Source organism: Ovis canadensis, chromosome 8 (assembly GCF_042477335.2).
Source record: "Ovis canadensis isolate MfBH-ARS-UI-01 breed Bighorn chromosome 8, ARS-UI_OviCan_v2, whole genome shotgun sequence".
In the NCBI taxonomy this organism is placed as follows: Eukaryota; Metazoa; Chordata; class Mammalia; order Artiodactyla; family Bovidae; genus Ovis; species Ovis canadensis.
In genome coordinates this window covers 37,670,012-37,684,035 of record NC_091252.1, presented here as the reverse complement: position 1 = coordinate 37,684,035, position 14,024 = coordinate 37,670,012, and the positions used below count along the sequence as shown (strand labels likewise).

The 14,024-nt window shown below is 37.9% G+C and overlaps 1 protein-coding gene across 3 annotated transcripts in view; it reads right to left on the bottom strand.

Moving 5' to 3' along the window:
• CDK19 (cyclin dependent kinase 19) overlaps positions 1-14,024 on the bottom strand; it is a 169,777-nt gene that overhangs the window by 20,775 nt on the left and 134,978 nt on the right. For all 3 annotated transcript variants that reach the window (XM_069598119.1, XM_069598121.1, XM_069598120.2), the window contains 2 exons: positions 6,247-6,304; positions 1,509-1,640 (listed from right to left, as the gene is read on the bottom strand). In XM_069598119.1, coding sequence (XP_069454220.1) covers positions 1,509-1,640; positions 6,247-6,304 — 190 coding nt within the window. The remainder of the gene's footprint in view (positions 1-1,508; positions 1,641-6,246; positions 6,305-14,024) is intronic.

Genomic DNA, 14,024 nt, shown 5'->3' with positions numbered 1-14,024 from the left:
GCCCTTGGCTGCTAACGGTGACAGCCTCTGGTCAGGGGTCTTATTACTACAGGCTCAGCTGCCAGGGGATGGGTCTGAGGTCAGTTCACATGCCTCTACTATCAAACACATATGGTTTTCCTTATGGTGCTGTAGCCATTCATAGCCTTTTTCACTAATTTAACAAAATCCTTCAGCAGTACTTACGAAGAATTACAATATTCCACACTGTGCCTAGACAAAGGGAGTATAAATGTGTTCTGGTTATCTAAGTTTTGCAGAAGTCACACCTCCTGAGGAATGAGGACATTACTCTATTTTAATTTTTGTTTCCACTTCTACCCATGAAGAGGTTAATTATGAGTCTGATCTCTTCAAATGTGAGAACTTCCTTGATAACTCTGATAGTTCTTTTCAGATTTTTCATAAGCTTAACAGAGAAAGGATTTTTAATAATTTTATAATTTAAGTGTCTTTATCAAGTAGAACTTGACCAAAGCAGCTAAATGCAGTCAAAATTAGTCTAATACAAGTAAACAGAATTCAAGAAAAGGAAACTTTAAAGAAACATAGTGAGCAAAATGTAGGTACTTTATAGAACTAGGCCTTCACATTAATGGCCCCACTTCCTCCCTCCCTGTCTTCTCCTTTCGCCTCCTTTAAAGCAGTACCTAGGTTTGAGGGCAGCTCTCTCTTCCCAACTCCCTCAGTTGGCAGCTGGGCCCTCTGAGGACACTACAGGGCCAGGCAGCGAAATCTCTGATGCCTCTGTTCTGAAGCAGACTTTAAATCCCACAGATTGTGTTTTTAACAGGTTTTCTTGTTCAGCATTTACGCTTGGTGAGATGGTAAGATGCTGAGCACAGCTAGTCTACCCAGGTTCTATTTCCTATAATGGAGAAACTGCCATTCTGATAACTATAATGGCAAGAGAGAAGGATTAGTCATATTGTTTCTTGCTTAGGAAAGGACTGACTGATTAACTTTTTCCCAAATAGCAGGGGCTCCCTCCAATAACTACATCAGTTTTTCTGTGTTTGTGACGAAAATTCTAAACCTCTCTCCAGTTCTTCTGATCAGTAGTAGGTAGGTGCAAAACAAAATCTGCATTTTATCATTTCTATGCAACTCAACAAGATCAGACACTTCTGTTCTCTGAAAGCAAATGCTTCCTTGCAGGCCCGAGAGAGAGGAGATACATGTATACTGATGGCTGATTCACACTGTTGCACAGCACAAACCAACACAGCGTTGTAAAGCGATTATCCTCCAATTAAAAATAAATTATTCAAAAAAGAAATGCTTTCTTTTTTAAAAAGAATCATATTCTCCTAAATAGCTGAAAATCCAGAGCTACTAGAATATAAAATCTGGGCATATAGATGACAACAGGACTTTTACAAAGCCATATAAAGTGACTTTTACAAAGCAGCTTTATTATACCATTTAGCATTTATCATAAATGCAGTATCATACAATAATGATATAATACTTACCAATTATAAGTAAATCATTTCACACTAACTTACCAATGGCCTTTGTGTAATGCCTTGCACCAAGCAAAAGTTCTGGAGCCCGATACCAGAAAGTCACAACTACAGGATCCAAATCTGCTAGTGGCTTTAGAGGAGAATTGAATAATCTGGCAAAACCCATGTCAGCTAAAAAATAAAATCAATTAATAAGAACTCAGTGTGGCATGATATTATAACCATGATGACAATAGCCACTAACCTTACAAAGCAATGCTTTTCAACCAGTGGTCTGTGCCAGCACCAGATCTCCCCTTCTGAGGGAGATACAGTGATTGTGCTATTTTACTGATGAAGAGACTGAGGTTTAGAGATATTCTGACTTGTCCAAAGTCATAGAACTAGTAGGTATAGAATCAGAATAAAAATCCAGGTCTGATTCCAGATTCCTGGCTTTCAGAGACAGAAAAATATTTGTATCTGTTTTTAAAATAAAGTCTATAAGTTTTCATGATTATGACTTCTGTATGCCTATATATCTAAAATCTTGAGTCTATCTTAGTTCAACCTGTGCCAGAGTTGGCTTTTATGGACTCAGGAGAGCTGATCTAAGTATCTTCCCACCACGGTGTTCAGTAATGTCATGTTTGTGGCTTGAAATTGGCTATGGTGGGAGTATTTACATCACAAAGAACAGTGCATGCTATAAACTGGGGTGACTTTTTTCTGGTACGCTGCTGTTACCAGAACATCACATACATGTTTTCAAGAACGTATGTAGAATACGTAAGAGAGTTTGTTACAACTCAGCATTTAACAAAGCTCTACACCAAAGCTAACTAATTTAAGTATTAGAAGTATACAAAAGTAGTAAAAAGATTATTACTATTGATATGATAATGTACTGGTTACTATCTAATTTTCTTAAGATTTCCTAAGGAACATATACCTTATATCTATAAAGCACTTCAGAGCTTACAAATGATTTTCATACACATCACCTATCGCTTCCTCTAATCCTTATAGGAATGCTGGTTTAATAAGTATTCTCCCCCTACCCACACTTCTGTGATGAAGAATCTAAGGCCCAAAGTAGTTCAATGACTTGCCCTAAGTCACAGGGATAGGAAGTAAAAATGTCAGTACCCAAGCAAAAACCATGTTATAATTTAGCAGCTATGTTCTTAACCATCGATCCGATATACAATAGACTATACATCTGATAATTGCATGTCACAAAGGTAAAAAAAAAAAAAATCACAAAGATAAGCCTCTATAATCTGAAATAGGTAATACATACAATATATTTTGATTATATAATGGTCCCTAGTATACTACACAATGCACAAGTAGCACATTAAAGTTGCAACTATAGAGTATCATTTAATCTAAAACCAATAGGCTATGATATGCATTAAACTTTTAATTTACAGTGATTTTATTTCTTTAGAGTTTGAATAATTTACAAGACTTTCTGAGAACGCTTTGGAGAACATAGGCCTTAAAAAATAAAGCTATCCAAGGATGCCTGTGCTGATGCCTACACTTTTTAAACCAAATTTCCCTACAGCAAACAAAAATAGTCAAAACCAGTCTACCAATATTACACCTACCTCAAAGCACTGCTTTACATATTGAATAGATGCTGACTGTTGTTGATGGCAAAGTAATATGATGGAATACTCTTCCCTCCATTGAAAAGCATTCTATTTTTAAATAAAGGCTAAAGCCAATATTTCTCCCCTTATTCTCTACCTTCTTAGCTTTATGTAAGCCACATCAATTCACTGGAAAATGAAATCAAGCCCAGAGAAACAATACTCTTAAAAATAATTCCCATCTATTGTATGAACTTCAAAGGAATTTCAAGCCATTTTTCAAATGATTACTAATTTAGACACAATGTAACTAGCCTAAATGTTACTAACACCTATTTTCCTAAAGTTGGATATTAGTTAAATTATTCAGTTCAACAGAGGTAGTAAAATTGTGGTGTGGGTGCTGATTAGTATCAAATGACAGAAAAGCAGCAGCAGGCGATGTCTACATTCAAGGAGCTCACATAAGGGTGAGATGACGAAATATATGGAGTAGATGAAAAGGGTACTGCGAGACTAAAAGGAAAGTTGCTACTGGTCTCTATTAGACTCCAAGTCCCTTGCAGGAAGAGGCTATGTCTCCATGGTTTTATCTGGAACAATGTTTGATAAACATTTGCAGAAGTGGACTAAGTGGAAAGTGGAACTTGAGCTGGATTCTGAAGGAGGAACCACTGTGGACAGTAAAGAAGGCAACAAGCATTTTAGGAAAGGCCCGCAAGTCTCAGATGCTGGGAGCGGAAGCCTCTGATACAGGGAAGGGCACCATGTGTTTTTCAGTCAACTATGCTTTTTCTTTCAATCAAAAAAGAACTATATTTAAGTGTTAAGCAGAGATATCAAAGCATTACTGGTTTTTTTAAAAAAGTAATGTGCTATTAAAATATAAAAACAATTTAATCAACTAGGTTAACTGTAACTGTTCACTAGATCTGTAATACTAACTGTTGTTTACTTTTCACCCTGACTTTCTCTCTAATCTTGGGTAGAATTATAATCCTAAATTCTTAACAATAAGGCAACTAACTGGCCTGGCTAGAATACAGAATTCATGTTGAGTAGCAGAGCTACTTGGGAGACTAAGGAGAAGATAAATTTACTGGGATAAATGTGATGACAGCATTGGAGAGCATAAGATGAGGATGATGAATTTGGTTTGGAACTAATGGAATATAGGTTGCCAGCAAGACATCCAAATAGAGAGTTAGAGTGAGAGAATAGAATTTGAGATGCAGAGCGTAAAATCATTTTCATAAAACCCAAGATTTTAAGGCCACAACTTATCAATTCCCTAAAGAAGTAACTGTAGAGGAAGGCCATGTCTCGAGCCAGTGCCTAGGATGTCTTGAAACAAGGTTAGTAGGAATGAGAGACAAGAATGAATAAAATTCAGAAGTCACAGCAAAAGTAATAGAAAAATAGAATTATGTGATGTCACAGAGACCAAAGTAAAGACACTCACACCACCAGACTAGCTGGAAGAACAAATGACAAGGCAGAAAAGGAAAACGGAGACTAAACACCGGCTACTAGACGTAGGAAGATAGACAGCAGTTTCAACAGAGGAACAGAATTGATGTCAGAAAAAAAATAATAACATAGTAACAGGTTAGGGTACGTGAAACCAATGTGTAAATGATTTTATAAGTAGAGGAACAAGGGGAAAAAACTGAACAAATGGTAAAGAAAACAAAATGGATATGAGAAAATGTTATGTTAAAATTGGATTATGAGTGTTTAAAGGCGAAGAGGAGAAACTTGAGAAGGAAAGAACGGAAAAACTGTAATTAGAAGGACTAAAGTACAGCAGGAAGGTACTTAGAAGCTAGAAGGGCACGGGATAGGACTGAGGAGACACACTTTCTCTGAGGCTGTTTCAAAGGCAGAGCTGTGCTGACAAAACGTGGCCAGTCAGGTCATACCAGATAGCTTTGCTATCACTAGGCAGCAACGTTTGGAGTGAAAGAGACCCCAGACTTGGAGTTCAAGTCCTTCCTTTGAAAGGCCGAGTAAGCTGCCCCCTCTGTAAATCCAGCTTTACTTATCTGCAGTACCTACCAGAGGGTGGCTGTGCAAAACAAATGAGATGACATACCAAAGTGTCTATTTCACTGTCCCCCACAGAAGGACCATCCTTCACTTCCCTTTCACGAGTGACTAGCAAAAACTTGGTACTCGATAAAAGTGTGAGGGTGAGAGAGAAACAAGTGAGGAAGGGTAGAAAGGGGATGAGAGGGAAAGAAAGCAGCCACCAGGTTCTTAATTAGCATCAACAGAATTTTTTTATGACTCAATCTCAAACTCAGAGTAGAGGTTAAAGAAAGAAAAGTTGGTTTAGAACAGCTTCTTCAGGAACTGGGCTAGTGAATTAACGGAAGCAGCAGCAGACCAGGCAGCAGGGCGCACTTGCTTGGGGCAGGTCAGAATGAATTTGTAGCAGGCAAAGCTGGCACAATTCTGGATCATTTCTAGCACGATAAATTCGAAGAGCAAAGAAAGCAGCTTGATAAAATTTACTCTAAAATCTTTCTTAAAAGCACTGAACATTGAATAAATTTAAGTTCTATTATAAAAAAAATTTAGAATAAAGCATTGCTCAGCTTCTGTTCTCCCCAGATATGTCACAGGTATACATGATACCAGTTTCTTTTAGAACGTCCAAGGTTGCAGAGAAATTTTTAGTACAGAAACAAGACTTCTGCCAGTGCCTTAATCTAAGACTGGCAAGTGAGAGTCCACACACATATATATTCATTTGGAGAAGATACACTGGTACCTGGCAGACATGCAGCAGTGAGAGGGGAGGGCAGGGGAGGTGTCTGGGAGGATCTGTGTGTATAAGTCAGGGTCAGGGTGGGAAGGACGGATGCAGGGAAACATTTGGTAAAGCTGAGACAAAATTAAGATCCACGGGATTATGTTTAGGGTGACTATAACAGGAGCCTACAGCAGCAGCATAAACACATGCTTGGAGTCTTGGACAGGAATGAATTGTTGCTTGCCTCAGCTTAGAATTATAGAACCTTATTTTGGGAATAAATCTGAGGGATTTTATAAACTATCTCCATTTCCCAACATCTTGTCTATGAATGAGGAATTAATTTTAAAATTCCTTAAAATAAAGAGTATTAAAAAGGGAAACCATCTTTGCAGTCACTTTAGTTTCTTAATAAGGTATTTTAGAAATAATTACCTACCTATTTTGACTCTCCCCCTCTCAGGACCTTCTCCCATTACTAGGATATTTGCTGGTTTCTAGAAATAAAAATAGAGCATTCAAATTACTATATTCTTTTGACATGCTCTAAAATGGAAAAAAGTTCTTATAATATGAAAATGTCACTTTTGGATTTTCATCAAAACTATAATTGAATAGCAAGTACCCTCTACATTAAGCATTTGACATACTTGAAGTTAGCACTAACTTTCCAAAAACATCCCTTCTACAGAAACATCTTATTTTCAAAATTATATCATACAAATAATCACAAAGGAATTAAAGCTATCATTTCTATTTACCCCTCAGAAGTAATGACTAGTAATAATTTTTAAACCTTTACAAATTATAGGCTGTTCTATTACTGCCCACAACAAAGGCCTTTTGTGGTTGAAAATTTTTATATAAAGTCCCAGCCACAAGATAATTACCTTCATTTAACTGAGTCAAGTGGAATATTTCTTGCTAAATAGTTCTAAACTACTGTAGGAAAACATGGTCAACATTCAACAGACTCCATTAAAATTCATACACCTTATAGTTCATGCAAAAGTGAAATTCCAAGTATAATCTCGAGAAGGAGGAAAATAAAAGTCAAGGCTAATACAGAGCCATATAAAGAAAAGGGTAGGCTGAAAATGTATCCACCATCTTTTAAGACTTTTTAAAAAGTCATTCTTATTTGTAGACATTTGAGTAACATTTTAAAGGAGAAATTAACAGGATTTTGTGACTAGTTGAAGGCAGAGAGGCTTTGGGGCAAGTAAGCTTCCTCTGTAAATTCTCTGAAAAGAAAATTTATGATTCATTTATTCAATCAATGAATATATTTTTAGTGTCTTCCAGGACAGTAAACCATACTAAGAATTAAAAGGAAAAATAAAAGCACATGAAACCAAACTCCTAACTTCCAGATGTTCACTATATAAATAGAAAGAAATATCAGAAGCTTTGTGTAATACTAGAAGCTAATGGTAATTATGAATTATAAAGAAGACTGAGGTCTTGGGTTAGAGGTTAAACTAGATTACTTTTAAGATCTCTTCCAATTTGCTGGCTCTTTTTAAAGTCTCAATGAAAACAATAAGCACTAAAAATAAAAATGAACAGGGAGGAAATGATTAGAGTTTCCATTGTTAAGGGAAATATTCACTGAAGGTGGGGGGTAGGGGTGATGTCCATTATCCAGATCCTGAAAAATGAACAGGAGCTACAATGGTAGAGCACATGAAAGGCAATGACATAAGCTTAGGAGAAAAGAAGTCTGACTTGACAGAAAGCAGAAGACGAATGTGGTAGGCAGCAGAATGAACCTAGCCCCTGCATTGTCTTAAACGCCAGGTGAAGTAATCTGATCTTTATATTACAGGCAGCGAGATTACAGGAAGTGTGAGTGAAAGTCGCTTAGTCATGTCCGACTCTTTGTGACCCCAGTCCATGAGATTCTCCAGGCCAGAGTCCTGGAGTGGATAGCCTTTTCCTTCTCCAGGGGATCTTCCCAACCCAGGGGTCGAACTGGGGTCTCCTGCATTGCAGAAGGATTCTTAACCAGCTGAGCCACCGGGGAAGCCCAGGAAAGGGGGAGGCACCAGAACTGGGTATGGATCATAAGGGCTCCACCCAAGGACTGCTCAGCGGAAGTGAAGACAGAGTTACAGAGCTGAGGAACATTTTAAAGGAGAAACTGACAGGACTTACTGACTAGCTGAAGGCAGAAGATTAAGACAAAGGGTGATAAAGATGTCACCAAGGTTTTGAGTTAATGTGACTGGAAGAATGGTGTCTTTGTGATGGAAAATTTATGAAAGGTGCTGATTTGGGAGGGGGAACAAGAAAGAGATGACGAAACATGGAGCTGTGTGAGAGGCCTGGTCGCACTAGTCAGAACAGTGGACATAGGAAGATTCAGATTTGAAGTTTATTGTCACTGGAGTGTGATAATTGAAGACATGAGGCATGATTGGTTAACTATAGCAGAAAGAGAAAAACAGCATCAGACAAAAACCAAACCTTGAAAATAAGTCTGACAACTATTTATCAAAGCTCCATTAGGTATAAAACACTATATTGCAGACTTCAGGGAAATAAAGAAAAATAAAACATGAAGCCTTATCTTCAGTGAACTTAATAGCTAGTAGGGAAAGAAAGAGAACTTTTTAGAGTACAAGGCAGATTACACAAAGTACCAAAACAGCAAAAGAAATTGCTGGGATTAGATGATTCTTCTCAGTGAATATCCGGGTAGTCTTTAGGAAGGAAATGACTTTAGATGAATTTAAGAATGACTTAAGATTTTGATAAGCATAAACAAAAGAATGACTTTTCAGGCTCAGAGAACCCAAAAGTTAGGAGCACAGTCACAAAGAAAACCAACAGACATAAGCATGCTGAAGAGCCTAGAAGAGGTATGATATGGCTAAAGTATAGAAAGCTCAGGGAAGAAATAAGGTTAGGAGCTATGTTGGGAATTAAATGTCACATTAGAGAAACTACAACTTATTCTATAGGCTGAGCCGAGACAAGACACTGAGATAATCAGATCAATATTTAGGGAAAAAACACTCTGGTAGTATTATGAAGGGTGAACTGGAAAAGACAGACCACAAAGTAAAGACAGAAGCCAGTTGGAAGTGGACTACAACTGGGGAAAAGTTCACTTGTGACAACAGTCATGGGGAACATATGAGAGCATTTCAAGGTAAAAGCGCAAGGTCTGGCATTGCTGTTTTTGCACCACTTTCTCTACCCTCCATAGTCATTCGTTTAACAAATACTGACTGAGCATCTAGCAGTAACTTAGATCCTAGAGATATCATACTAAACAAAACCAGTCAAAATCCTTAACCTCAGGAGCTTATATTCCAGTGGGGGAAAGAGGATAATAACAAATATACATCAGTACTGATTAGTACTGTGGAAAAATAATAAGGAGAATACAAGAGATTTCTGCATCTAGTTTTATGGCTGACTTCTGTCCATGGAATTCTCCAGCAAGAATACTGGAGTGGGTTGCCATTCCCTTCTCCAGAGGATCTTCCCAGCCCAGGGATTGAACCTGGGTCTCCCACATTGCAGGCGGATTCTTTACCAGCTGAGCCGCCAGGGAAGCCCACTGTTAATAATGCTCTTGTCTTGAAAGCTACTTTGTATAACACTACTGTAGTTGATTCTTTTAGCAGTTTGCATGCTATATCTTTTAATAGCCTTTTATTTTCAGCTTCTTTTTGAAATCAGCATAAGTCCAGTACTATAAAACAATAATTAAAGACATATGCATTAGAAAGGCAGAAACAAGACTACTGTTATTTTCAGGTGATATAATTATCTACATAGAAAGCCCAAAGTATTTACAGACAAATTATTAGCAATAGTAAAAAAGTTTAACAGGAGGTATGGCTACTTGAACAGTATGAACAAGTCAAATGTACTTCTATATGTCACAAAAAAAAAGCTAGGAGATAGTTTTTCAAAAGCAGCATTTCTATAGCAAAAACAAAACAAAAACCTGTAAGATGCCTAGGAATAAACATATCAAATGATTTACAAGATTTTTATACAGAACACCTTGAAACCTTCCTAAATGACATTAAGAAGTTCTAAATAAAGTAAGAGCTCATGTTTATACATAAGAAGATTCAATATAGTAAAGACATCAATTCTCCCCATAGTAATCTATATAGTCAATGCAATTTCCATCAAAATTCCATCAGAGTTTCCTTGCGGAACTTGAAAGCCTGATTTTAAAATGTATGTGGAAGAGCAAACAGCTAAGGATAGCCAAGAGATTCACAAGGTATTAGGAGGAGGGGATGAAGAGAAGAATCTGGCTCATGATTTATTTTAAAGCTATCGTAATTAAAACAGTATGAGACTGGTACAGAGACAGATAAAACTGATCAATGGGAGAGAATGGAGAACTGAGGGAGTAAGAACCTCAGATCAGTGGAGAATGGAAGAATTAGTCAATAAACAGTGCTGGCATAGCAAGCTATCCAAACGGGAGAAAAAGAAGTAAAATGAATCCTCACCTCATACCATACATACAGTAATTTCAGGAGGATTAAGGAATTAAATGTGAAAAACAAAACTTTAAAACTGAAGGAAATAAAAAACTGGAGTATATCTTTCTGACCCTAAAGTAGGGAAGAATTTCTTAAACAAGACACAAAGAATAACCATAAAAGGAAGGACTGTTAACTTGGCAATTAAAGCAATTTCCAATCATCAAAGATCAGGAAAATAAAAAGACACACAGGCAGAACTATTTGCAACGTGGCAGAGCTTTAGTATCCAGAATAAAGAACTTCTACAAATCAAGATGAAAAACAACATAACAGAAAAATGGACAAAATGTCTGCACAGGAATTTTAAAAAAGAAGAAAAACAGTTTAACCAGTAAGCATATGAAAAGATGCCACATCATATCAACAACGGGGGAAATGCAAATGAAAATCCCACTGAGATACCATTTTATTATACCTAGTAGACTGGTTAACAATTAAGAACAGTTGAGTAGGAGATAGGTCAGGGGAGTGCACTGCTGGTGGGAGAATAAACTGGTACAACTTCTTTGGAAAACAGTTTGGCAACATCTTGCAAAACTGAACAATTGCATACCCTTCAACTGAGTAATTCCCTTTTTAGATACACTAAAGAATATCCGTAGCGCATTTTGTAATCCCCATTAAAAAAAAAAAATCTGGACACAACCCAAATTTCTAGCTAATAGGAAAATGGAGAAATTAAATGTGATAGAGTCACACAATGAATTTTAAAAATAGCAGTGAAAATCACTGAATTACAAATAAAGGTAAAAAATGTTCAGATCTTGGAAGCACTATGTTGAGGGGAAAAAAGCACATTTCAGAAGACTAAATATAGCAGGATGCCATTTTCATAAAACTTAAAACCAAGCAAAGCTAAAAAATAGCTTAAAAATGTACTGTCTAGGCATATATACAAATGTGATAAACCTATTACTTTTGAAGGGGTGAATAATAGGTTCAAAATTCAGGATGTTTGTTACTTCTTGGGAGGAAGCAAGGAGGACAGGATAAGGGGGAAAAGATAAAACAGAAGCAAGCTATTGGTAATGTTCCAGTTACTGGGTTAAGTGATAGGCTCTCGACTGTTACATGGTGTATGGTACATACAAATTTATCAAATATTATTTTTGTATTTATCGTACACTAAGATAATATGGACAAAAAGTAAAGGAATAGGGATAAGGTACTGATGACAGTGGGTTAGAAGGGTGTTATTTTTAACATTACTTAAGCATTCTTTCGGAGAAGGCACTGGCACCCCACTCCAGTACTGTTGCCTGGAAAATCCCATGGACGGAGGAGCCTGGTAGGCTGCAGTCCATGGGGTCGCTAGGAATCAGACACGAATGAGCGACTTCACTTTCACTTTTCATTTTCATGCATTGGAGAAGGAAATGCCAACCCACTCCAGTGTTCTTGCCTGGAGAATCCCAGGGACGGGGGAGCCTGGTGGGCTGCCGTCTATGGGGTCGCACAGAGTCAGACACGACTGAAGCGACTTAGCAAGCATTCTTTTAAATTACTTAGACAATACTTCCATGAGAAGGTCATATTTGGGATAAGACCTGACAGAAGTGCAGTAATAAGGGAAGAGCAGTTCAATGCCTGAAGACGGGTGAACTGGAGACATACCAGGGAGGACAGTGGGTACTAGGCAGAATAGAGTGATAAGGCATTGATGATTCTAAAGAGAAGGTAACCCAAAGGAGGGCTAGCCTGCTCTTTCCAATGGTTCTGCTTTTGGCACAAGTCATTTGGGTACCAAAACTGAATAGGTTCTTGAGCACGTCTGGCCTGTGCTCTGAAAGTTATGAGGGCTGCCATAAGATTAGCAGTAGGCCAAGGTCATGGTGGTTTGGAGCAGTTAGGAAAAACACTGGTGAGCTGGCAGGCTGGCTAACTGGAGAAAAAGTAAAAGGGTCAATGTGGTTGGAGTCAATGTGAGAAGAGAAGCAGAGGAGGGGTAAGGCAAAGGTTAAAGAGGGGGCTGCCCATCACAGTGTGGGGACTTGGAAAGACTAGGTTTTACATAACTAGAATAAGCATCATTTTGTTATCTTTCTGTCTTATCCATAATTTTTACAAATTGCATGATTTATTATATATGTGTGTGTGTGTGTGTGTGTGTGTAAAGAGCAATATTGCATAGGAACCTGGAATGTTAGGTCCATCAATCAAGGCACATTGGAAGTGGTCAAACAGGAGATGGCAAGAGTGAACATCAACATTTTAGGAATCAGCGAACTAACAACTGCAATGGGTGAATTTAACTCAGATAACCATTATATCTACTACTGTGGGCAAGAATCCCTTAGAAGAAATGAAGTACCTATCATAGTCAACAAAAGAGTCCACAACAAAGTTCTTGGATGCAATCTCAAAAATGACAGAATGATCTTTGTTTGTTTCCAAAGCAAACCATTCAATATCACAGTAATCCAAGTCTATGCCCCAACCAGTAATGCTGAAGAAGCTGAACAGTTCTATGAAGACCTACAAGACCTTCTAGAACACCCAAAAAAGATGTCCTAGGGGACTGAAATGCAAAAGTAGGAAGTCAAGAAAACACCTGGAGTAACAGGCAAATTTGGCCTTGGAATACAGAATGAAGTAGGGCAAAGGCTAATAGAGTTTTGCCAAGAGAATGCACGGGTCATAGCAAACACTCTTCCAACAACACAGGAGAAGACTCCTCACATGGACATCAACAGATGGTCAATACTGAAATCAGACTGATTATATTCTTTGCAGCCAAATATGGAAAAGCTCTATAGTCAGCAAAAACAAGATTTGGAGCTGACTGTGGCTCAGATCATGAACTCCTTATTGCCAAATTCAGACTAAAATAGTCAAAGCTGTGGTTTTTCCAGTAGTCAAGTATGGATGTGAGAGTCAGACTATAAAGAAAGCTGAGTGCCTAAGAATTGATGCTTTTGAACTGTGGTGTTATAGGACTCTTAAAGAGTCATTTGGACTGCAAGGAGATACAACCAGTCCATCCTAAAGGAAATCAGTCCTGAATATTCATTTGAAGGACTGATGCTGAAACTAACTCCAATACTTTGGCCACCTGATGGGAAGAGCTGTCTCATTTGAAAAGACCCTGATGCTAAGAAGGATTGAAGGTGGGAGGAGAGGGGACAACAGAGGATGAGATGGTTGGATGACATCACCGACTCAATGGACATGAGTTTGAGTAAACTCCAGGAGTTGGCGATGGACAGGGAGGCCTGGCATGCTGCATGCAGTCTAAGGGGTTGCAAAGAGTCGGACACGACTGAGCGACTGAACTGAACTGAACTGAGGTATGTGTGTCCTGTTCAATCTCTGATGGCAAGGTTTGGAGAGATTATCATCTCTGCTACATTATATATTTCCATAATGTTTTGACTTTGTATGTTTTTGTATTGTTTGTAATTAGAGAAGTAGTATTTTTAATAATATAAGAAAAAAAATAACGCTGAGAGGAATAAAGGGTAGAAGAACAAGAGCCAATAAAAGAACTAATGAAGGCGCATCCGAGGTAAGAAAACATAGGAACCACAGGCTTCCAGAAGCTAAGAGTTTAAAACAGAAAAGGCAGTCTTCACGAACAGCAGAATGCAAGCTGAGAAGAGGCAACTTTGAGACAATCACAAGGTCACTGGTGACTTAGACAAAATAATTTCTGTGGATTTAAAGAAGCTAGCTGCAGTAAATGAGACCCAAATAA